The sequence below is a fragment of the Ambystoma mexicanum genome, chromosome 5q, assembly GCF_040938575.1.
Source record: "Ambystoma mexicanum isolate Mex_15411 chromosome 5q, UKY_AmexF1_1, whole genome shotgun sequence".
In the NCBI taxonomy this organism is placed as follows: domain Eukaryota; kingdom Metazoa; phylum Chordata; class Amphibia; order Caudata; family Ambystomatidae; genus Ambystoma; species Ambystoma mexicanum.
In genome coordinates, this window is record NC_090933.1 from 1,197,418,146 (window position 1) to 1,197,441,779 (window position 23,634).

At 48.9% G+C, this 23,634-nt stretch overlaps 1 protein-coding gene across 1 annotated transcript in view; it reads left to right on the top strand.

Moving 5' to 3' along the window:
* The window catches only part of DENND3 (DENN domain containing 3), a 1,010,513-nt gene that overhangs the window by 437,319 nt on the left and 549,560 nt on the right, over positions 1 to 23,634 (top strand). Inside the window, exons 10-11 of the mRNA XM_069621709.1 lie at positions 820 to 916; positions 19,837 to 19,940. Coding sequence (XP_069477810.1) covers positions 820 to 916; positions 19,837 to 19,940 — 201 coding nt within the window. The remainder of the gene's footprint in view (positions 1 to 819; positions 917 to 19,836; positions 19,941 to 23,634) is intronic.

Consider the following 23,634-nt stretch of genomic DNA (forward strand, 5'->3'; position numbering starts at 1 on the left):
GATTTTCCAAACATCTGTTTTTAAAACCTTTTAAAAAGCTTTTTGTCTTGACTGGAAGATAGGCTGGCAACATAGGGGGAGAGGATGAGGGCGGAAGAAAAGTATTTTTTTATTTTTGTATTGTTTTTAGCTGAATTATTGAACTTTTACAATATTATTAATTTGCTTACAAAAAAGGAAAAACATTAAATTCATTGTTTTTTTCAAAAGGGTTCCAGGTTGCAGACTGCATCACAAAAAAAGTCAAAAATGATCATTACACTTTTATTGTGAAAATAATTAAAAGGCACAGTGACCACCACCCATGCACTGGCTGTCCTTATTTACCTTTGCATTGCTATTATGGCAACCTGGCCTGTCTTTGAAAGTCAACCGCTACCACTCTGATTGCACTAGCCATGAAGCCAGAATGCATCAGGTTGGCTAGCATTCATAAGATTTGGTTATTCATTGTAAACATGGAAGCAATTGGACACACATGTGCACCAACTGTACTACTGAAAGGTCGGCTGGTAAAAAAAAATAAGAATGGAGCTGTTCGATTTTGGGTTCTTCTTTTAAAGGTCCGAACCTTATGTCGGGATTCAAAGCACAAACATCGGAATACAAGCTTGCCTATTGTCTCCAAAGCAATGGCAGAGGATGCCATCATGGTATTACCATGTATTTTCTTTTGCATCTGGTTCCAGGTATTGTACTCCAAGAAAGAAAAACCTAGAATGTGCATGCCTCTATGCTTGTTCAAGTGAGTTTTTGTGTATGTCCTCACTGCACACATGGACTTTAAAATGTTCTAATCAGCTTGCATTTACATTAAAGGGACGTGAAAAGCCATCTTAATTATGAACACAGAGTGTTTAACAGTGAAGAATTTCTTAAAACAAGAGCACCAGGAGATCAGCTATTTTATAAAAAGGTACATCTCTTTTATTGTTCTGTAGGAATGCAATGTTTTTTTCTGCTGAAAATGTATATCTGATGCTTGTGAATCTGCTTTGAATCCAATGCTGTACATATAGTCTGACATCTACTGAGTATTGCATCTTTTTTTTCAAAAATCGAAAAGGGATGTCATCATGGGCGTGACTGTAACACTCTCCCTAACGTGACGTGTAGTGTACCCAAAACCTCTCACGTCTCGAGGTCCCACCAGATAGTTTTTTTCTGCCTAGCTAGTTTGCCGCACATAATGAGGAGCTTGTAAGAGTTTATTTTGCTACTTCACTGGACTTTGGCAGTTTTCGCTTGCCTTCGACGACTACTTGACGGCTGTTCGACGACTGGTCCTGTCCGCCGACTTTCCATCTTGGGCTGATCCGCAACTGTTTTCCATGTGTCTTTGACCCTCCGGCCCGGCCTTTACAGTACAAAGTGGGGCCCAGTTTCATTGTCTTCTCTTGAGAATGCCTTTCTTTTACCTCTTCTGTGTCCTTTCTCTTGGTCTGGCTGCCTCTTCCCTCTGCTATGGAGAGGACTCCTTTTATAGGTTGCCCGTCTTCCAACAGCAAATTCCCTGGAATGACACTCATTGCTGATGCAGTCACTGTCTGCCTCGTGACCATGACAAGCACTTATGTAAAGCCTGTAAGCTCTTTCGGCTAAAGACTCTGAAAGACAGGCATATGAAATGTTGGGCGGCCTACGCCATGCAGGCTGAGAATCACTCCCCCACCAGCTCCTCAGACGAGTCAACCGCGGCTCATCCCCGCCCGACCCTGACAGGCATGCCTCCGGCAGTACTATGGGGAAGTCACATCCCGGTGACTGGGACACTCACGCACCAGATGCTTCTAAGGACACAACCCCCAAACACTACCTGGTGGACCCGTCGAGAAAAGTTTCCACGCCAACAAGCCTGTCGAAGTCATCGGCTGGGCCTTACAAACATCGCGGTTCGGCACCCTCTGCGCAACCGCCTTCGCAGCCTACGCATAGTACTAAATCTCCTTCTGTAGTGGGTGCTCCCTCTAAAACATCTATTTCCGTCGCAGTAGCGTCGAGTTGCGACAGAACCTAACGATGCGCAGCACTCAAAGACGCACTAAAACGGGTCCACATGGCGAAAATACTCCCGAAGCTTCGGGAGAAGCTTTGTAAGGCTAATTCGCCTGTTTTGGACCTCAGGAAGGCGACATCTTCGCCCGAGGGCTATTCTCCGGCCTCCCCTCCTCTTTCTAGGGCCCTACATCATAACTCTGCTCCTCCTGCATGGCCCTTTCCCCCTCCAGATCCTTCAGACTCCTCTGAATGGACTAGTGACAGGTTTGAGGCCTGTATGAACAGGATGGCCGAGTTCACAGGCCTATTCGAGGACATTTTGAGGAAGCATAAGGATGTGGACCCGTTCCCCATCCCTCCTAAGTCCCAGAGGCTCCACTCTCCCAGTGACCAATTCTCCTCCTTGGAGAAATCCCATCAGGACCCCCAAATGGATGTCTTTGTGGATGACCCAGATGATCGTAGCCAGGATGTTTCCTATACCCAAGACCATGGCCAGGGCAGCCAGAATGCCACCTATTGGGACCCAGACTTTAACCCTGCGGGTGACCAGGGCACGTGTCACAACTCGCCACATGACACTGACCCGGACAGAAATGTTCTGGAAGCGCCAATAGACGACCAGATGATCTTCAACAAACTTCTGAAGAAAGCTGCTGACCACTTTCAGATTACCACACACAAAACCGTTGTCAGAATCTGGGGACTCAGATTCCTTTCTCACCTGTTTGGTTTTTACAGTTGTCTTCTTCGCAGGGTTTTCTTTCTTTTTTGTAGACTGGGGTTCGTGGAGATAAGGGCGAGTCTCCCCTGATGCCACCCTGCTGGCTCAAGACCAACCAGGCTAGCACCGAGGGCAACCGCCCAATCAAGGCAGACCGAAGAAGTGTCCGGGAGGTCCATGTGGTCTCCAATTCCAGGGAAGGAGATTCAGGAGAAGTAACCAGGAATCCAGGAAGTAACAGTGTAATGTCCGAAAGACTAATGGCAATCGCCGCTGCCAGGTGGAAGGTGAAAGCACTAGTCCAGCGGTTCAAGAGGGAACCCACAAACAGCTCAGGAAAGAGGCTGTAGCCAGAAAAGATGTACGAAGGATGGCGGCAACGTTCCAGGAATGAGACTAAGGCACAGAAAGCACAGCAGCGCAACCCAGGGGCGGCACTACCAGGAAAAGGCAAGGAAGAAAACGCAAGTAAGCGCTGAGCACGGCAAACCATACCGAGTGTTGAGACGCACCGAACACATGTCTGGACGGCACTTAAATGATGACGATGTCAACAAAGCCAATAGCCTTCAAACATGGCGGCGGCCAGGTTGGAAGAAAAAATGGACACTGCCAAGCGGCGACGAATCCTCCAGGCTGAAAGAAACAGACGACCAAGCAGAATCATGACAGCCGTACCTGATTCGGACTTCATAGAAAACATCCTTAAGGAAAAGACCACAGTTAGCCAAGCCATTCCTTTATTGAACTCAATCAAGAGGCGCCTGCCCCCTCATTGCCCACCCCATCGCTCACATGTGGGGTGAACCTATGTGTGAAAACAATATTCTGCCTGGCTCCTTCAGACCTGCTCTACATTAGGGGCCATGCCATCCCGGACTCCCTGGTTGTCACCACTACTCGTAAGGGGGCAGCGGTGCCGCTGTCCTCATCAGAAACCCCTCCTGACAAAGACTGCAAAAAGTAATATGCCCTTGGCAAGCGTATTATCACCTCTATGGCGTTTTCCAACAGGAATGCCAACAACATTGCGCTCCTCGCTATAGTAACGTTCAATGGGGCCTTGTCCAGGACGGCCTTCAGGATGTCCCGGAAACCTACTTGCATAAGCCTTTTGGCAGTGGTTTCAGAGTGCAGACAAGTCACCCAGAATATCCTAAAAAACACCTTGGACCTTGTCCAGGGAACCCTGCTGAAACACCACTCCTGGTAGAAGAATTCGGGGTTCAAACCAGAGACGCAGGCTTTTATAATAAACAAGCCTGTGGAGGACACCAACCTTTTTAGGAAAGCGGTTGATGATGTGCTGGATACGGCTAAGAAGGAGCACGAGACTCGTAAATCGCTCAGCCAGATCTCGGCTAAACCCTTCGTCCACCATGGCAACTCCAATGCCTGCCAGTCCTTTCGAGGGCAGTCCTCCCGCTTTCCCCATGCACAGTATAGCTCTGGAGGATTCAACTAGGCCTCCGGACAGGGCTCCTCTGGTAATTTCCAATCTTAACAGAGATTTTTCTTTTTCATCGGGGGTGGACGTGGGGCGAAAGCAGAGTCGAAACTCTGCATCCCGAGGCTCCCCGGCCTCTGCCGCCAAGTGACTCGATAGTCCGGGTCCCCTCCCACACTTCCCTGGTCGGGAGATGTCTGACATCGTTTTTCCCACCCATGGGAGGAGATCGCATCAGATCAGTGGGTACTCAAGAACATCGCCCACGGGTATTGCATCGAGTTCCTCCGACCAACCCAGTACCATCTACAGAAGCAGATGACTGTCACCAGACTGGAAAACGGTGATCAGAGTCATCCCTCATCTGCAGGTAAACAAGGGTATTTATTCACTGTACTTCCCTGTACCCAAAAAGGATCTAACCATGCCCCCTGTTTTAGATCTGCATCCTGAGAAGTATGTCAAGCCACAAATGTTCAGGATGACAACTCTTCAGGAAGTAATCCCACTTCTGTGAGAGGGGGACTACATGGCACATTGGACACGAAAGACACATACTTTCATATTTCAATGTTGCCAGCACACAAAATACCTCAGGTTCATGATAGAGGACACACACTATCAGTTCAAAATTGCCACAGCCCCAAGGGTGTTTACAAAGGTATGGGCGGTAGCAGCGGCTGACGTGTGCAGGCAGTCCATCACTGTGTATCCCACCTCGACAACTGGCTCATAACAGGGGACTCGTATGGAAAGTCTCTAGTGAATGTCCAGGCAACAGTAGATCTCCTATTCAGACTGTGATTCTCTATTAACCAGAATAAATCAAGTCTGGTCCCCAGCCAAGTCAAACAGTTTCTGGAGGCCTTGATTCGGAGAGAAGAAAGCCTTGTTTTCCCCTCAAACGACAGGGTTCAAAACCTGCTGTTCCATACCCCCTTCTATGTAGTCAGTCACTGGGTAGCTGTTTGCAAGGCCATGCAGCTGCTGGATATGATAGCTTCCTGCATCTTCCTAGTTCCTCAGCTTGTCTACAGATGCGCCCCATGCAGGAGTGGCTCTCGAGCCAATAGTGTCCGGTCAGCGGCCAGTTGGACGATCTAGTGGTTGTCTCGACAGCCCTCGTTCAGTCTCTGCAGTGGTGCTCAAGGGAAAACCTTCTGCAGGGAAAAACTTTCACCACCCCCATAGTAGAAGCCACTCTCACCATGGACGCATCTCTATCGGGGTGGCAGGCTTACCTCCTTCAACAGACGGCACACAGCGTGTGGTCCCCATCACTAGTGTCTGATCACATCAATCTGTTGGAACTGCTTGTTGTGTTCAAAGCCCTGAAAGTCTTCCAAGCACACCTTCAGGGGAAAACAGTTCTGGTCCTTACAGACATTACCAGGGCCATGTACTACCTGAACAAACAGGGGGGTGGGCACTCCTTCTCCAGGACTATCCAGACTGTCCCAGAACATCTGGAAGTGGGCACTTAAACACGACATGTTCCTCCTCTCACAACATGTTCCAGGGGAACACAGCCCTCTGGCAGACGTGCTCAGCAGAGACTTCCCCCTACCTGTAGAGCATGAGTGGCAGTTTTGAAAGAGCACATTCTACTCAATGTCTTTACAGAATGGGGTTTCCCATAGATCGATTTGTTCGCAACTCTGGAGAACACCCAATGCCCAGATTACGCCTCCAGGTACCCACAGAAACGCTCCAAAGGGAACAGTCTCTGGATAACATGGTCCGGGAGATTCGCCTACGCTCCCCCCCGCCCCCCCCACTCCCCCCGATTCCACTTCTCAACAGGATAGTGCACAAGATGCACTAGGAACAAGTGAAGATGATCCTGGTGGCACCAATGTGGGACTGACAGCCTTGGTTCTCCCATCTCACCGAAATGTCAGTCTCTCCTCCCAGGAAGCTGCCATGCCCGTACAACATGCGGTCTCAGCGGACATGGGTTGTTTGACCTAAAAAAACTTGGCCTGCTGCCCATTTGACCTAATTCTTTTGACCTAATTTATTTTGATCTACTGCTAAGGGAGACCCCCGCAAATCCCCCCCCTAATGTGGGGGAGAGCCCCTGCACTCCTGACACTACCCCTCACCTCAACCTGTTCCCTTACCCAACCCCACAACAATGTTTTCATTAAAGTGTATCATTTGACCTACCGAATTATGTTAAAAAGAGGCAGTCAAATGGAAGTAGGTCAAGTTGACATTAGGTCAACTATGGCAATACCGTCTCAGGACCAGGGAGAGACATTGCATCCGTGCCCCCAGACACTCCGCTTATCCGCTTGACTCCTGAAGTCATACAGTTTGGACTCATTCAACTCCCTCAGAGATACATCGACATACACTTGGAAGCACGAAAACCCAACACCAGACATTGCTACTCCAGCAAGTGGAACCGCTTTGTTATCTGGTGCAATACTAAGATGTCAATCCCATTGACTGGTCCCCTAAAGATATTTTCCTTTACCCAACACCCCTCTTAGACTCAGGACTTGTTTTCAATTCCCTAAAGGTCCACCTGGCAGTGCTCTCTGTGTATATCACGTCCCAGAGCAAGGTTTCATGGTGTAAAATTCCTGTCATTTAGGCCATCATGAAAGGGGTAAAGAGACTTCATCCCCCTAATTCCAACACAACTTGCGGATAGGTTTTGAATGTTGTCCTTACCTGGTTAATGGGGCCTCCCTGTGAACCAATGCACAAGGCTAGCCTTAAGGCCCTCACCTATAAGGCTTCTTTCTAGTGGCCATTACCTCAATAAGGACAGTTGGTGAACTGCAGGTCCTTTCATTTCAGGATACCTTTTCAACTATTCACAAAGACAAGGTTGTTTTGTGCACACACCCACGTTTTGCACCTACATTTATCTCAAAGTTCCATTAATCAATTGACCTTCCCACTTTATTCCCAACCTCCACTAACTTGGCAGAAAGAAGCCACCACACACTGGATGGATGTAAGGAGGGCAGTAATCTACTATCTTGAAAAAACAAAGCCACTGAGAATGACAAACCAATTATTTGTCTCTGTGGCAGCTGGTAGATAAGGCGTCCCCGTCTCTAAATCAGCTATTTCCAAATGGATTGGAAATTGCATCACACTGTTACTCTCTTGCCAAGAGAGATCTACCCTTTACGCCTAGAGTTCACTCTACTCGGGGCTACCATAGCATTCATTGCAAATGTTCCTCTCGATTCCATTTGCAAAGCAGCAACCTGGAGTTCTGTTCACACTTTCAACCAACACTACTGCTTAGACACACGCTCTAAGTCTGATTCTCAGGTGGGAAAAGTGGTGCTAAGACATCTCTTTGCTACTGTTCCTTCACATATCCCACCACCATTTCGGGGTGCTGCTCACTAGTCTATGCACAGGATGTGATTCTTAGAAGATTCACAAGCATTAGAAGACATACATTACTCACTGTAATTGTATTTCTGATTATTGTGTCTGCTTATATTCACATGCGCCCACTCTTCCTCCCCTCTTAGAGTAGAACATAGATATCTTACACCTTCTCTCTTTGTGCTCACTCATGCTTTCTGCAAGGCTCCCTCATGGCAGAAGAAAAACAACTGGTGGGACCTTGACGCGTGAGGGATTTTGGGTACACTACATGTCATTTTAGGGATAGTGTTACAGTCACACCCATGTCCCTTTTCAATCTTTGGAAAAAAGATGCAATAGTCCTCAATTACCACTAGAATGTTGGACTATGTGCACAGCGTGTGAATCTAAGCAGATGCAATCGGAAATGCGATTACGGTGAGGGATGTAGGTCATATTTTTTATAATTTAATATTCGTGTTTCTAGTACATACATGGATATGCTTTAAAGGACAAATGCCTTCAAATGTATGCCTTTGGTCAATGTTAATCTATGTGCTTAGTTTTCATAATAGTGTTACAAGTATCAAAGGAAAGGAAATGGAATAAGCCATATATTCTGCATGCCTCAGAATGACATGGGTATGGCCTGGTACCTGAAAGATGTGTGGCATTCCTTGGGCTAGGTGGACTTCCCATCTTGAGTGAAAGCATCAAGCCACTAGCAAGTTAGCTACATGATTAGAAGAGGTTTTCTTTACCTCCTTGTCTATTGTAAGATGGAACAATGTGTGCCCCTCCAAGAGTAGATCAATGATTTTCTCTGATCTCGCCCAGGTTTGTCCCCGAGTACATGCCCCTAGTTTTTGTGCATATTTGATGAATGGTGAATTCCATTATTCCCGGCGCAGTCTGCTTGTCTCACCTAGACTGGGCTTAAAGGATACCTGACGATCAGGAGGAAGGTGAGCTTCAGATTCTTAAATCTCAGACAGAGCGTCTCTTTGTTCAGGAGAATTGCTTCCACTTTTGTTTGGTGCAAATGTAATGCTGCGCCTGAATACACCTTATGACCAAAGTGATCTAGCCACATATCCTCTTCGTTCCGAGGAGATGCTCAGGAAGGTGCAGACGATTTGTTCCAGGCAGCGGATGCGGCTACTACAAAGGATTGGTTGGAGACTGAGAGACAAAACATTATTTCGAAGGGATTGTGTCCTCCGACGTATTCCTTATCTTAGATATCTCCTTCCAGCTTTGCTGGCCTCGGAAAATTTTTCTCTAGAGGGCGCTGCGCATCGACGTCCTCCGAGTCGATGTCCCTCGACAGCCGCCGTATCGACGTCATCCTGCCTATAAAGGCCGCGCGCAGCGTCCGTTGCTCAGTTCTGTTTTTCCGCGCTTACTCAGTGCCTCGGAATATCGTTGCTCAGTTTCGTAGAGAATTTATCCTATTTACCTCGAGATATTCGATCCATACTCAATGGCTTCCTCGTCGGAACCGACAACCCCTCGGTCCGGCTTCAAAAAATGCCGAGACTGTGGGAAAAAGATGTCGCTGACTGACCCTCACAGAGTTTGTCTGTGGTGTTTGGGAGCTGAACACCATTGTTTGGAGTGCGAGGACTGTATGTCCAGGACAGCTAAGGCCCTGAAGGAGCGTAGGGGGAAGCTGGAGAAAGGTAAGACTTCAAAAGCTTCTTCTTCCTCGACAAAGTCGAGACATTCGTCTCCTCGTCACCATTCGCGCTGCAGGTCTCAGAGTGGGTCCCATCACTCCTCGAGATCGAAGCACTCGAAGAGGAGACGTCGAAGATCCCCTTCTCCGTCCTCCTCTTCTTCTGTTTCTCCTAAGAGAATTCCTTGCCCCACGAAACATAGTTCCCGGGCTGAATGGGAGGAATTCCGCAAAAATATGATGAGCGTCTTCGAGAAAGCGGCCTCGACCCCCTCGAAGACTGCCGAGAGTGATGCTCTGGTCGAAAGACCCGAAGGTCAAAAACGCCGCGAGTCGCAGTACCCGGCGAAGGAAGCTTCTCGAGCGCGTCACGAAACCTCGAGTAAAGTTATGACCTCGAAACCTTCTTCGAAGGGTCCGTCGACGCCGTCGACGAAGGTTGCGTCGACACCGAGGTCGGTGTCTTCGACGCCGTTGTCGAAGGGACCTTCGACACACGGGTCTGTCGACTGGACGCCATCTACGACACCGGCGTCGACGCCAAGGAAAGTCACGGTTGCGACGCACCCAGTGGCTATCCACAGGTCCTCGATGGCGTCGAGATTGTCGACTTCCTCGAGCAGAATCCCAATTCTATCAAGGTCCTCGAGGCCTCCGCCTTTGTTTTTGACGCCACGCCCAAAGCCTTCGACGTCGGCGTCGAAGGCATCGACGTTTTCAAGGCCAATTACAACAAGTTTGGCACCCTCTGCCTTGGAGATGGGTTTCACACCCTTTGTGAGTTCAGAACAATTGAGAACTATGTCCTCAATTATGGAAGAGGGAGAACTATCTGAACAGGAAGACACATTTGAGTTGCAGGGACCTGCAACCCCAGTTCAAGAGGAATTATTGTAACGCTCACCTGATTCCCACGGAGGCGCGGGTCTTGGCAGGAAGGTGTCTGTGACTCGAAAAGTGATGTGCAGGACTCGATTGGCTTCTGGGGTCGAACCTCTTCGCACTGTGTGTCGAACTCGAAGAGTGAGGTTTCTGCAGGTGAAAGAATATGGGGGTTAATTGCCTGGGTTGTTGAATGTCCCTCTCTCTCTCTCTCTCTCTCTCTCTCTCTCTCTCTCTCTCTCTCTCTCTCTCTCTTCCCAGCTTTTAAGTAGAGCCCCCCCAGGTCAACGTGCTCACCTTAGATAGGTGAATGCTGGGCTCTCCATCTGCGTCTGGTGCAGGGTGCCGTTGCCAGTTCCTTCACTGGTGAAACAGTGGCCTCTTGAATTCAGAGGAGGGTTACCGTCGTTATCTGCACGAGCGGTGAGTTTCTGGACACCTTTTGTCTTTATAGTCTAAATGCGTGGCACGTTAATATTGAAGACTCTGTATAATGCTTTTCCCTTATGTATTGCAGGACTCTTGGGATGGAAGATGGAGTGAAGCGCCTGGAAATTCGTAAGTATGGCAAGCGCTCTAACTGTCTCTTTCCTTGCAGATTAGTTCGTGTTAAAGAGACGCCGGAGTATTCGCAGCCGTTTTATTGCGACGAGCGTGATGGGCGTGAGTAAATACCTGCTTAATGTCTTTTTCTTTTGTCTTTCAGATGTTGGTTTGCAGCGCCGGAGTCAGCGGAATGCTAGTTAGTTTTAACTATACTTTGTCTTCACAGGCGGCGATGCAGAATGAAGAAATCTTGAATTCACGGCGTGCCGGTAAGTATAACAATGCTTTTGTCTTTGCAGGCGAAGGTGCAGCGTGAAGACACGGCCGCTGCTGATGGATCAGGTGAGAAAGCACTGTGCGTAAAGTTTGGTTTGCTAACCTGTTGTTTCTTGTCTTTTGTAGGTGCTGATGTTGACTGGATACAGGAATGGTAAGTATAATTCGTGCAGGTTCAGGATCGAAAGAGGAAAGGCTGGAACAGACTCGGTGAGCGTTCTGCTGCAGATGCAGAATAACGCGAAGCACGTTTCATCTATCGGGTGTGGTTTAAATAGCCTTGGAGTGATGAGGCGTCTTCTTCCACGGCCCTGCCTAGGTAAGAAAAGAGTTCCAGTTTCCAGAAGAGTTCCAGTGCTGTATCCAGGGAGTGGAGCTGCCCCACCCAGGTAAGAAAGTAGTTCCTGTTCACAGAGGGCTTCTAAGTGGCTGGTAAGTAAGCAGCATGGTCTGCTGCAGGTAAGTCCACCCAAGCACTTTCACACCAATTATGAGCCCGGCGCTTCCAGTGCCGGGACCAATGGTTTTGATGAGCCTGGTGCCACCGGCGCCAGGACAGGGTCCAAAAGGTCCCAGTAGGGACCGGCTGGTGCCTAGGATTAGGGTTAGGGGCCTGCTTCCAAGGACGTTGGGCTGGTCCTGGCTCCTTGGAAACAGTGATCATGACAGTTACCCTCAGAAGAATGCAGGTTAAAGGATCTCCATGATTCCTTACATGAGGCAAGTGGGTTAGACACTTCCCCTGAGGTGGAGTTCGCTAGGCCAGACCCGGGGGGAGCATGCTGAAACCCCCTATAGAGCCTTAATGGCCAGGATCACAGAATTTATGGGGTGGTCAACACCTTCACAGGCTTTCCAACAAGATGACCTCACGGATATTCTTTATAAAGGTCCACAGGAGGATCCTGTAGTGCCCTTTCATAAAGCTCTTCAGAGGAAAATCATGACGAACTGGGAAACCCTAGATGTCGTCCCGGCAGTAAATAAAAAACTGTCTACTAAATACAGGGTATCTTCTGCAGATCCGGAGTTTTTGTCAAAACACCCATCCCCAGAAAGTCTGGTGGTACAGGCAGCATCTTCTACTGATGTCAAGACTGCTTACCCTACCGTCCCACAGGACAGGGACGATAAGAAATATGATGCTATGGCAAAGAAAGTTTTTTCGGCATGTAGCATGGCGTTAAAATCTGTTAATGCTACTTGCACCCTTGCTAGATTCAGCCATACACTTTGGGAGTGTGCTTCTACAGCGGCTGACTGCATCCCAGAGGGAGAAGAAAGGGAGGCGTTCCTAAATATAATGCAGGACGGTAAAGACGCTGTGTGCGAATCCCTTCAGAACGGCATTGATTCGGCTGACAGTATCAGCAGAGCAATGGCGGCAAGTACAACAACCAGGAGATTCGCTTGGTTGAGAAAGTCTGGTTTTGCCCCAGATGTGCAAGCCAGGCTCTTCAACATGCCATTCGATGGCTCTTCTTTGTTTGGGAAAAAGGCGGGTGACAGTTTAGAAAAACTGCAAACATCAAAGGCAGCAGCAAAATCCCTAGGCGCTGCAATCCGTCAGACACCTTTTCGTCCCACAGGAACCTCTGCGAGGGCAAGTCCTTTCGCTTCTACTCCGCATTCGGAAGAGGTAGAGGACGACCGGCTCAAAGGGGACAAAGAAGAACTACCCAAGGTGGACGGGGTAGATATTCAAAAGCCGCAGCAACAGCAAGTGCCTCTTTACCATCGGCATCTGCATCAGCCGCCCCAAAACCACTCTGAGGACTTCCCTCACAAGACACCTGTAGGAGGCAGGTTAACTCAACATCTGGCGGAATGGCAGGCTATCACGTCAGATGCTTGGGCATTGGAAACAGTTGCCCAAGGTTACTGCCTGCCTCTCCTACGCATACCTCAGAGTCATCCACCGGGGATCAGCTCTCGGAAAGCTCCAGATCCGCTCCTCTTGCAGGAAATTTTAGACCTGCTAGAGAAAGGTGCCATAGAACCGGTACCTGTAACGGAGAGGAACAAGGGCTGGTACTCCCCTTACTTTCTCATTCCAAAGAAAGACGGAGGACTGAGACCCATCTTGGACTTGCGAGAATTGAACAAATTCCTCAGGAAAGACAAATTCAAGATGGTAACTCTTTCTCAGATCCTTCAGGCCCTTCAGTTCCAGGACTGGTTGGTATCTCTGGACCTTCAGGACGCTTATTTCCATGTGCCTATCCATCTCAAGCACAGGAAATACCTGAGGTTCGCAATTGGCAACTCTCATTATCGATTTCGAGTGCTGCCATTTGGGCTGACCTCCGTCCCGAGGGTCTTCAACAAGTTAATGTCGGTAGTGGCTGCAAGTCTAAGGAGGGAAGGGATTCACTTCTACCCCTACCTGGACGATTGGTTGATCAGGGCTGTATCTTCGGAACAAGCTCAGATCCAGCTAAATCACATTTGCCACTCCCTTCACAGACTGGGCTTCTCCCTCAATTTAAAGAAGTCACAAATGATACCATCGCACAGACTCCAGTTCATCGGAGCAATCCTGGACACTTCCCTGGGAAAAGCCTCGCCACCAGAGGTGAGGGCTCAAGATATTCTACAGATGGTTAGCAAGTTCCAAAATGCCCAACGTCTCCCAGCCTTCGACTTTTTGAGGTTGCTAGGCCTCATGGCATTCTGCATTTTCTTAGTGCCAGAGGCTCGCCTGAGAATGAGATCCCTCCAGTGGGCACTGAGGACTCAATGGTCACAATTCTCAGGAAGAATGACAGATCTTCTTCAGGTTCCCGACAGGGTGGCTCGAGACCTTCAGTGGTGGGCCTGTCAGGAGAACATTCTGAAAGGAGAACAGTTTTGGCAACCCTGGCCGGAGATAACAGTAGTCACGGATGCCTCACTCACGGGGTGGGGAGCCCATGCCAACGACTTGACCATCAGCAGTCGTTGGTCTCCATCGGAGTCCAGACTACATATTAACCTGTTAGAGCTGTGGGCCATCAGACATGCGCTGAAGGCGTTCCTGCCAGCTGTACAAGGGAAGAATGTCCTGATAATGACGGACAACACAGTGGCCATGCATTACCTCAACAAAAGAGGAGGCGTAGGATCACTACCCCTGTGCAGAGAGGCAATGCAGCTCTGGTTTTGGGCAATCCAAGAAGGGATCTCTCTATCGGCAGTTCACCTAGCCGGAGAGAAGAACTTGACAGCGGACGCTCTGAGCAGGCAGAGCACAGTCTCCCACGAGTGGGAACTAGCTCAGGAAGTCCTTCAAGAGATCTTCGCCCTTTGGGGAACCCCTCAGGTGGATCTGTTCGCCAAAAGTGTCAACAGGAAGTGTGATCTGTTCTGTTCAAGGGAATTTCCCCCGAGAGGAGCTCTGGGAGACGCGTTCATAGTGGACTGGGAGTTTCCGCTTCTGTACGCGTTCCCACCGGTCCCTGTCATTCCTCAAATGATCAGGAGGTTGAGAAGATTCCGGAAAACCATGATCCTAATTGCCCCGGATTGGGCCAGGAGAATGTGGTACCTGGATTTTCTAGACTTGTCCATCTGCCCTCCAATTCGACTTCCACTCAGAGAGAATCTACTCTCACAGAAGGGAGGTCAGGTTCTCCATCCAGACATCAAAACCCTCAACCTTCACGCTTGGCTTCTGAAAGGCTGAGGTACAAGGATTGGGACATCCCTGATGATGTTATGGAGGTGTTGCTTTCGGCAAGGAGGCCAGCAACAAAGTCTTTATACCGCTGCCGTTGGAACAGATTTTGCAGCTGGTGTAGAGAAAAGAATATCGACCCCTTTTCATGTGTTACACCAATGGTTTTGTCCTTCCTACTCTATTTGGCGAATTCAGGCCTTCAAGTTGGCACCATTAAGGGCTATCTCGCAGCGCTATCCATCTTTAAGCGCACTGCGGAAGAACCATCCTATTTCAAGTTACCCTTGGTAATACAGTTTCTAAAGGGGTTAACTAACGTTTATCCCCCAAGACCATTCCAGGTCCCCCTATGGGATTTAAACTTAGTCCTAACTTTCCTGATGGGCACACCTTTCGAACCACTCCATTCTTGTTCGTTAAGATTTCTTACCCTTAAAACTGTTTTATTAATAGCACTTACATCTGCTAGAAGGGTGAGCGAGTTACAAGCTCTTTCTTGTAAACCCCCTCATACAATCTTTCACAAAGACAAAGTTGTCCTGCAAGTGAAGCCTAATTTCCTCCCAAAGGTGGTTTCTGAATTCCATATCACTCAGAAGATTACCCTGCCATCTTTCGATCCTCCTCCTCATCCGGGAAAAGAGGAAGAGAGGTTACACAGGCTGGACCCTAGAAGGGCTTTAAGTTTTTACATCAGGAGACTGGCTAGGATAAGACAGGCAGACCAACTGTTTGTAGGCTACGCAGGTCACAAGCTGGGGTTACCGATAACTAAGCAGACCATTTCCAGATCGATCATTCTAGCCATTTTGGAATGTTATAAACTGGCAGGAAAAGAGCCCCCTCAAAATCTTAGGGCTCATTCGACCAGAGGTATTGCAGCTTCATCGGCCCTCAAAAGAGGAGTGCCGGTTAAAGACATATGTGCGGCTGCCACATGGTCGTCCGTCCATACCTTTACACGGTTTTACAACTTGGATTCCTCCTCCAGTCAAGAGACTAGGTTTGGAAGGGCAGTATTGCACTCTATTCATCAATAAAAGGAAGCATGAAGTCAGTACTCCCACCTCCAATAACAGAATACTGCTATGGGAGCCTATCTAAGATAAGGAATACGTCGGAGGACACAATCCCTTCGAAGAACAAGTTACTTCTTACCTTGTAACGTTCTTTCGATGGGATGTTCCTCCGACGTATTCCTTATCGACCCTCCCATCCATCCCCACAGTACTACTTCCCTTGTTGTTGCAGTTTACGCTCCTTCAGGGTGATTAGTCTAGTCCAGACAGAAAAACTGTGGGCTACAAAACGGAACTGAGCAACGGACGCTGCGCGCGGCCTTTATAGGCAGGATGAGTCGACGTCGATACAGCGGCTGTCGAGGGACATCGACTCGGAGGACGTCGACGCGCAGCACCCTCTAGAGAAAAAAATTCTGAGGCCAGCAAAGCTGGAAGGAGATATCTAAGATAAGGAATACGTCTGAGGAACATCCCATCGAAAGAACGTTACAAGGTAAGAAGTAACTTGTTTCACCCAGAATATCTCTTTAAATGTGAATTCCCATTCTTATGTGTCCACTATAAGCAAATATTATGCCTGGATATCTTCTTCGGAAGCAGGAGTCCGAGGGAATGTCAGGCCAATAAATGAAATTACCTGGATGTCGTGGCCAACTGGTGCCCCATGTAAAAGGCTTGACCAGCACCAAAGGTTGAGGGGATGCAACTGGCGGAGCAGGTTTCTGTAGTGAAGTTGGGGTGGTTTTAGTAGGTGGATGAGCTGGGGAAGAGGAGTTACACCAGAGAAGGTTCCTTAGAAAGGGTTGGTGGAACCAGTTTTCGGGACAGCACTCCGGCTCCCGAATCTGGAAACTGTACCGAATAGAGGGCATGGAATCCTGGATCTCCTTAAGAAACATAATGACATGACCAATCATTGTTTGTGATGTCCTCCAGTTTTTTTTTATTTATTGAAGAATAGATCCTCTCCTCTGTGCATGGTTTGCTTTTTCAACTAATGTGATCAGCATGTGGATGGCCCTTGAACTCATGTACCAGAGTACACATCCACCGGTCAGCAATATGTGCCAAAGGCAGGGTCTGATTCCTCTAGAGAGGCTTTAAAGAGTTCCCTCATAGTAACAGAGCCAACAAGACTGTAGAGAGGCAGATGTACACGTCATCTGTAGTGCCCACCCCTTCTCCTCTGTCATAAGAATAACAGGAAGACACTGTAAATGACACCAGGTATTGTCCCAATACCGCATCGAAGATATGAGACGTTATGCGCTCAGACCACCATATCGAATGTACCCTCACACTGACGTGGTGGAAGGATGCCTGCAGACACCATTGAACAAGGAAGAGCTATAAGTGAAGTCTGACATGTGAAAAGTGATGTCATAAAGGGAAGACACGTGGACTCACTGAAACAAAATGCCTATACTTGAAGAATGAACATGTGACTGAAGTAACTAAGTGAACAGTATCCGAATACAAAGAAATTATATATACTGGGAAGATAAGTGAGAAAAGGATTAGTAAATGTATATACGCAAAAACGCAAGGTAGATGAGACATATAGAAGCTTGTTGCAGTAGAAAATATAACACGGGTAAAGCGGACATGATGAAAAGATGGACGTCGACTCTGTATAAATAGTAAGCAAGAAGCCTGAAGGAGAGAGACCATGGCTGCAGAGCTGACAGGTGCTGAAAAACAGCCTTGTGCAAGGATAAAGGGTATTTGCTTGGCTTGGGATCAAGGCTGCCACAGCAAGAAGTAATTGCAAAGTACGAAAGGAGTAGAAGAGGATAAACTACATAGCACAACAGTGAACATTTCCAAGTGCCAACTATTGAACAATCAAAGATGCAGAAAGCATATGCAAGACGCAGAAACCAAGTCTCCAGAGGTCAAGAGGGGCCTAATATAATTCAATTAAATAGCACTAATTAGAAAGGTCAGGATAGGCACAATTGTGGTCTCCTCAAATGGGGTGCAATACCAGAAAACAAGGCATATTCATTAAGCTCCAGACAAAGATGGAAATGTACCTTCACTCCCTTTAAAGTTCAGAGGAAGAGAACAGTCAGCAAGGTCAACTACAAAGAAGAAGCCTTTGCTTAGGGCCTAACTGATGAGAGATGGTAGGCTAATTGGCCAAGTGGGCAGTTGTCTGACGTTCCCCGCACCTTGGTTTCCTTTTGATTACATGCTGCTAACAAGCCGAATGTCCAAGGTTGGGAGAGAATGCCAACCAATCATGAAGGCCTATGTATCGATAGACTATACATTGGTGCAGAAGCCAATTCGCTGCTGTTATTCTGCTAGTATCCGAGTTTTACATAGTTAAGAGGTATTTTTTAGGCATGCCTACCAGATAAGGGGGCAGCCAATGATGTTATAAACACTGAAATGAAAAATAGGTATATATGTTCTCCTAACCAATCCTCCTTTCGATGAGGTTTTTACTATTGCCACGTAGGATGGCATCATAGCTGACGTGCGAGGTATAAAGCTTTTTTATATCCGAAATGCATTGAGAGTGTGTGAGCTGCAATCTGCTTGTTCACCAGGTTTCCCTAATTTATTGATCTGATTATAAAATAGCATTTTGCCATATTCTTTGTGTCTGTCTGGTTATTTGGGCCTTAGATCATTTAATGTTAATTCCATTCGCCACTTGTAACGCTCCAGGCTCAACTGCACAAGACCTCAACTTCATGAGGAGTGTCTCTGACTTGCTATTTTGTGCACACCTCTGATCTGTGTCACAGGAAGGAACCTTATCTCAATTAAAATGGCTGCAGTTTCACTGTTGACTGACTTATGAGCCCTTTAGGGAACCACACGGAGGACCATGACACGTGACTGAATGTTTTGAGATTGTGACCCTGTGTTTTAGCCCTTTTTGAAGTCTTAGTGTATCAAGGCGCTCCAATTGTAGAATTTCTCCTCTCTGGCTTCTTAGAGCCCTCAGCCCAAAGGATAGTATTTGCCCCTCAAGGGGGAATCCTCAGAGGCACCAGTGACACTGTGGCTAGCCGTAAAGCTTCTGGGTGTACCCTCTTGATGCCTGTGGCATGAGGAAATGAGGTACTGAGGACCAAAGGCTTGCCTTAATATATTGCTACTTGCTTTGCCTGTTGACCAACTGCTGTAGATTGTGAGGGGGAGTCCCCTTAAAACTGAATCTCAATGGGTTAGACACTCTCTACGTGCCCTGACCACAACAGCTGTCGCACATGGTGTAAGGTTCCCATGCGTGGTCTCATCTTGAGCACTGTTGACTGTTCTTGTCACAAGAAGAGCCTGCAAGGAGAAAATGCAAAAAATTAAAATGTATTGGAAAAAAACAAAAAAGTGCAGTGGCGCAGGTGAAAAGGATCTGTCTGCGTAAAAACGTCCAGTATCGCCAAGTGAGGTTGTAAGGACTGGTAGGTATCAGCATTGAGCAGGACATGAGGGAGCAGAGTTCTGCTGCATGCATGCACACCTGCACCACATCTAAATAATTTGCTGATCAGAAGGTCCCTGGTGCTGCCCACATGCAGGGGCATCCCATTAGTATGAAGGAAAGGGGAAGGGAAATAGGAGCACAGAACTTTACAACCCCAGATAATAACCAGCAGGAGGTGATACACTAGAGAGAGTACCGAAACCTGCCTTCTATGTGTATAGCACCAAAGAACATGTGCATTTAGCAGCTTCTTTCACAAGGAAATGAAATTGTTAGAAATGAAAGCATCCAGACAAGAAAGGGAGCAACAACTATGACAGCTGATTTATTCCTTTGCTGGAAAGTGAGCTTAAAGCAATATTTGGGATTATCGACCATAAGTGCAAATGTCTTCACAAAGATATTGTCATAACATGACCAACACGGAAGGTTTTGTACAGCAGTGTAAAGAAATAGTCTGTTTCTCATTGCAGTATGCTGCTGACAAGACCTCTCTCCACTTCATGATTGTTCAGGCATAATTAAAACATGTTTCGTAACCAGTACAATATTTGCAAAGGTTTTGCTTCTGATTTTCAAAACCTTTGCTTTGCTTTAAAGTCTTCTGAATTTTGTAGTGATAGAGAACACATTTGAAGTGTTTTAAAAAGTATCAACTTGTTCATCTATTTTGTGCTATTTGAGGTACGTTTGTGTGCCGGCTGTGTTCAAGTGAAACAGGAATTGAATAAATGTGCTCATTGTTGATAGGTAATTTCAGTGGCAAAAATAACCTTTACAGAAAAATCATAGAATTGGTCCTTTTTTCTTGTCTATGATAGGTGTTGGAGACGGTTATGTTTCATTCATTCCTGAAAGCTCGCCTCAACAAAAGGATGGATGCCTTTACCCGAATGGAGCTTAGTACTCTATCTGAAACAGAAAGGTACCAGTGGTTTTCCTAATATTCTGCATTTTCGAAAGTAGTTGAAGAGATTTTAACATTTTAGCTGATATACGTTTGCATTCAGCTTTTGTTATGTGGTATTGTAAAACCCTTAATTGCAGTCAGGATACACTATTATAAGCAATCATGAATCCAGGTATTGCGTACTGCCTTTAATCAGACTTGAAGTTACAATTCATTTTAATACCATATATTTCTCCAGCATGGGGACTGGCATGGATTCCCATGCTCATGAATGTTCCCCGTCGTCAGGCTGGGAATACTGGGTAAAGAAAAAATCAGTATCAGTTTCGTTTCTGATCTGTCTTTCTTAGTAGTAACCAATCACTGGTCTCTGGGTCATACTGCCCCCAGCCAATGACTGCCCTCTTCCTAAGCCCTGCCCCTGGCAGCCATCCTCAGATTTGTTCAGCACGTTCAAGTGTTGGGAGTCCTCGTGCTATAGCTCCCGAGCTTTTACTACCGTTTTGCGTTTTTTTCAAAGAGTTGATTCTCATTTTTTTCGGTCAATCGATCCTCAAGCTCCACCGTTTCTACTTCCGATCAACGGGGACCCGTTTTGGAATTTTTCGACACCCCTCAAGGGCGAAGTTTCGTCGGGTTACGCTTCTTGGAGGATTCCAGAAGATCTGTGGCCTACCTCGTGGACATGGCCCAGGACAAGCGAAGCTCGACACCCGGATCCAAGCTGTTCAAGAACTGCCTTGGATGCGGATTACAGAATGTTTTCAAGGAGGATGAGAATTTGAGATGTCTCTACTGCCTTCACGAAGACAAGACGCACGTGGAAAAGGACTGTGCGTTTTGCAAGAACTTGTCGGAACGGACTATGAGGGATCGTCGGACCCGCCTCGCCAGCTGGCTGGAGAACGGCTCAGCAGGTGAGAAGAAGAAGAAGTCCGAGCGGTCTTCTAAGTCCTGTGAGGGGGCCCCGGCGACGGGGGCCCAACAGAAGGCAAAGCACCGCGAGTCCGCGGGCACCAGGAGCGCCGAAGGGTCAGGCTCCTTGGCTGCCAGGCAGGGCGCACTCTCACCGACGCCATCAACCACGAGCCAACGCTCTGGCTCGGGGAAGAGAAAATCCGAGGACCCGGCTAAGCTTGTGGAGATGCCCCGGTCGATCTTGAAGGGATCAGCCGAAGGAGAGCGAGGCGGTGACTCCTCCCCCAAGGTGAAGGCCTCAAGCGCGCCCAAGGTGGTGAAGGCCTTGATCCACCCGGTGAAGGCCTTGATTGAGGGAGTCGCGGCAGCCCTGGCGAAGCCTGTGGAGGCTAACCCAGTGGAGGCGACCTCAGGGCCCGGAGTTTCCCTGCCACCACAGAGGGAATCCTCTTTTCAGCCCATCGATAAGACCCTAGTGAAGACCCTGGTGGAAAAAGAGGGGGGGTGCCGGTGGCTGTCTCGGACACGGTTACAGCCTCTGAGGAGGAGCTGGTTGAAGTCGTGAAGGGCCTCAACAAGAGGTTCGAGGAGGTCCGGTCCCACGAGGGGAACCCCAAGGAGGTGGACGAAGAGAGTGACGGTGGCGCCGACGAGACTCCCGTGGAGGAGGTGCAACCGTCACACCCCTCGCAGCCAGTGCCCAAGCCTCAGGACAATTTGGTGGCCATTTTGATGGCAATCCAAACCTTATGCACGGAGATAAGGACGAGATTGCCTCTCACCCCTACGGCCGACCCGACAGAACCGGGCCCGTCGGGAAGCCATCCGAACAAGCGGAGGAGAGTTCACCCCCCCCCGCCGTTCCAGCCCTCGCGGCCTGCTCAGCCTTCACCTCCTTCCCCTGAGCCTAGGGATGACACGGGAACGGATACGGCCACGACGGGGACGGATGACGACAGCAGTGAGGACAGGATGGGCCTTGCATAACCTCTCCCTCGGGCCTCCCCGCCCGACGAAATTGGCTCCTTCCACTCCATGATTGCCAGGGCATCCAAACTTTTTCGGCTCTGCCCGGAGGAACAGAAGAAGGAAGGTTTCCTATATCAGCGGCGCAAGGCCAAGAGGAAGACTGTCCTCGCGGTACCATTGATTGACGAAATCTGGGAGGAGGGACTTGCTCTCCTGAAGAACCCGTCCACGATACCTGCCAAGAGGGACCGGTACGAGAAGAAGTACCGGGTCCCAGATTCCGCCCCGTTGTGCCTTAGGGCACAGCCGACCCCGGATTCGGTCGTCTCGGCGTCAGCCAAGAAGAAGGCAGCTGGGGCGTCGTCTTCAACTTCGACCTCCCCACCGGACGGCGAGGGAAAGAAGCTAGACGCCATGGGACGATGAGTCATCTCGTCTGCGACGACAATTAAGGCGGCCAACGCCCTAGCGATTGTGACCCGCTACGACAGGGAGCTGTGGTATAAGATCGCTCCCCTGCTGGACTTCCTACCGGACGACAAGAGGGCCGAGGCCCTAGAGATCCTACAGGAAGGTGAGGTGGCGTTGGACCACGACATAACGGTGGCCACGGATATCTCTGACACCGGATTCTTCCAGTTGGGCAACAGTGTTTGCCTTCGACGGCGGGGCTGGCTCAAGGCAACTGATTTCCGCCAGGACGTGCAAACCAGAGTTTTGGACATGCCCTTCGACGGGAACAACCTGTTTGGAAAAACAGTGGATGAGTCACTTCAGGCCATCAAGACCGACACGGAGAAGGCTCGGGCCTTGGGAGTATTGCAGCAACGACGGCTGCCCTTTCAGAACGCCGGAGGCAGACAGGGTTGCCTCCAAGGGAAGCGGCGGTGGTGCCTCGGTGTACCGCCAGGCGGCCCGCTCCTTGTCGCAGGAGGCCTACAGAAGACACTGCAAGTCAGGAGGATATCGTTGTCGTCGCCAAGGTGGCTAGGCCACCTGGCTGGCAAAGTTCGTCAGCGTGTGGGAGTCCATCTCCACCGACCGTTGGGTGCTGGATGCCCTGGCCCACGGGCACACTCTCGAATTTCTAAAGTGCCCCTGCATTCCTCCCGTGGCCAGGAACGAAAATCACATCCCTCAGCTACTGTTAGAAGTAAGGGCGATGCTCAAGAAAGGTGCCATCGAGCTCGTTCCGAAGAGGCTCTGGGGCTCGGGAGTATACTCAAGGTACTTCCTCGTCAGAAAGAAGACAGGCGGTTGGCGCCCCATCCTGGACCTGCGGCGTTTAAAAAAATACATCAAGGCGCAAAAGTTCAGGATGGTCACCCTCGAGCACGTGCTGGGACAGCTGTAGGAGGGAGATTTCCTATCGTTGCTGGACTTGGAGGTTGCTTACCTCCACATCCCCATTCTAAAAGGGCACCGAAAGTTCCTCAGATTCGTAGTCCAGGAGCGGCACTACCAATTCAAGGCCCTGCCATTCGGGCTGAAGTCGGCACCCAGGGTGTTTACCAAGTGCCTCGCAACAGTGGCGGTGCGGCTGCGCCTCCGGGGGATCCACGTCTACCCCTACCTGGACGATTGGCTCATCTGTGCAAGGACAAGAGAACTCGCTGTCGAACACATAGCGGAGACCGTCCAGCTTCTCACGGACATGGGATTCTCCATCAACTACTCGAAAACCAACCTGGTCCCATTGCAGGTCGCACTGTTTCTGGGAGCCAAACTCGATACAGTGGCACGATTGGCCTCGCCGTCGGAGGAAAGGACGAAGACCATCTCGGGCAAGGTACAGCGTCTGCTGACCACGGACGTGGGCAGG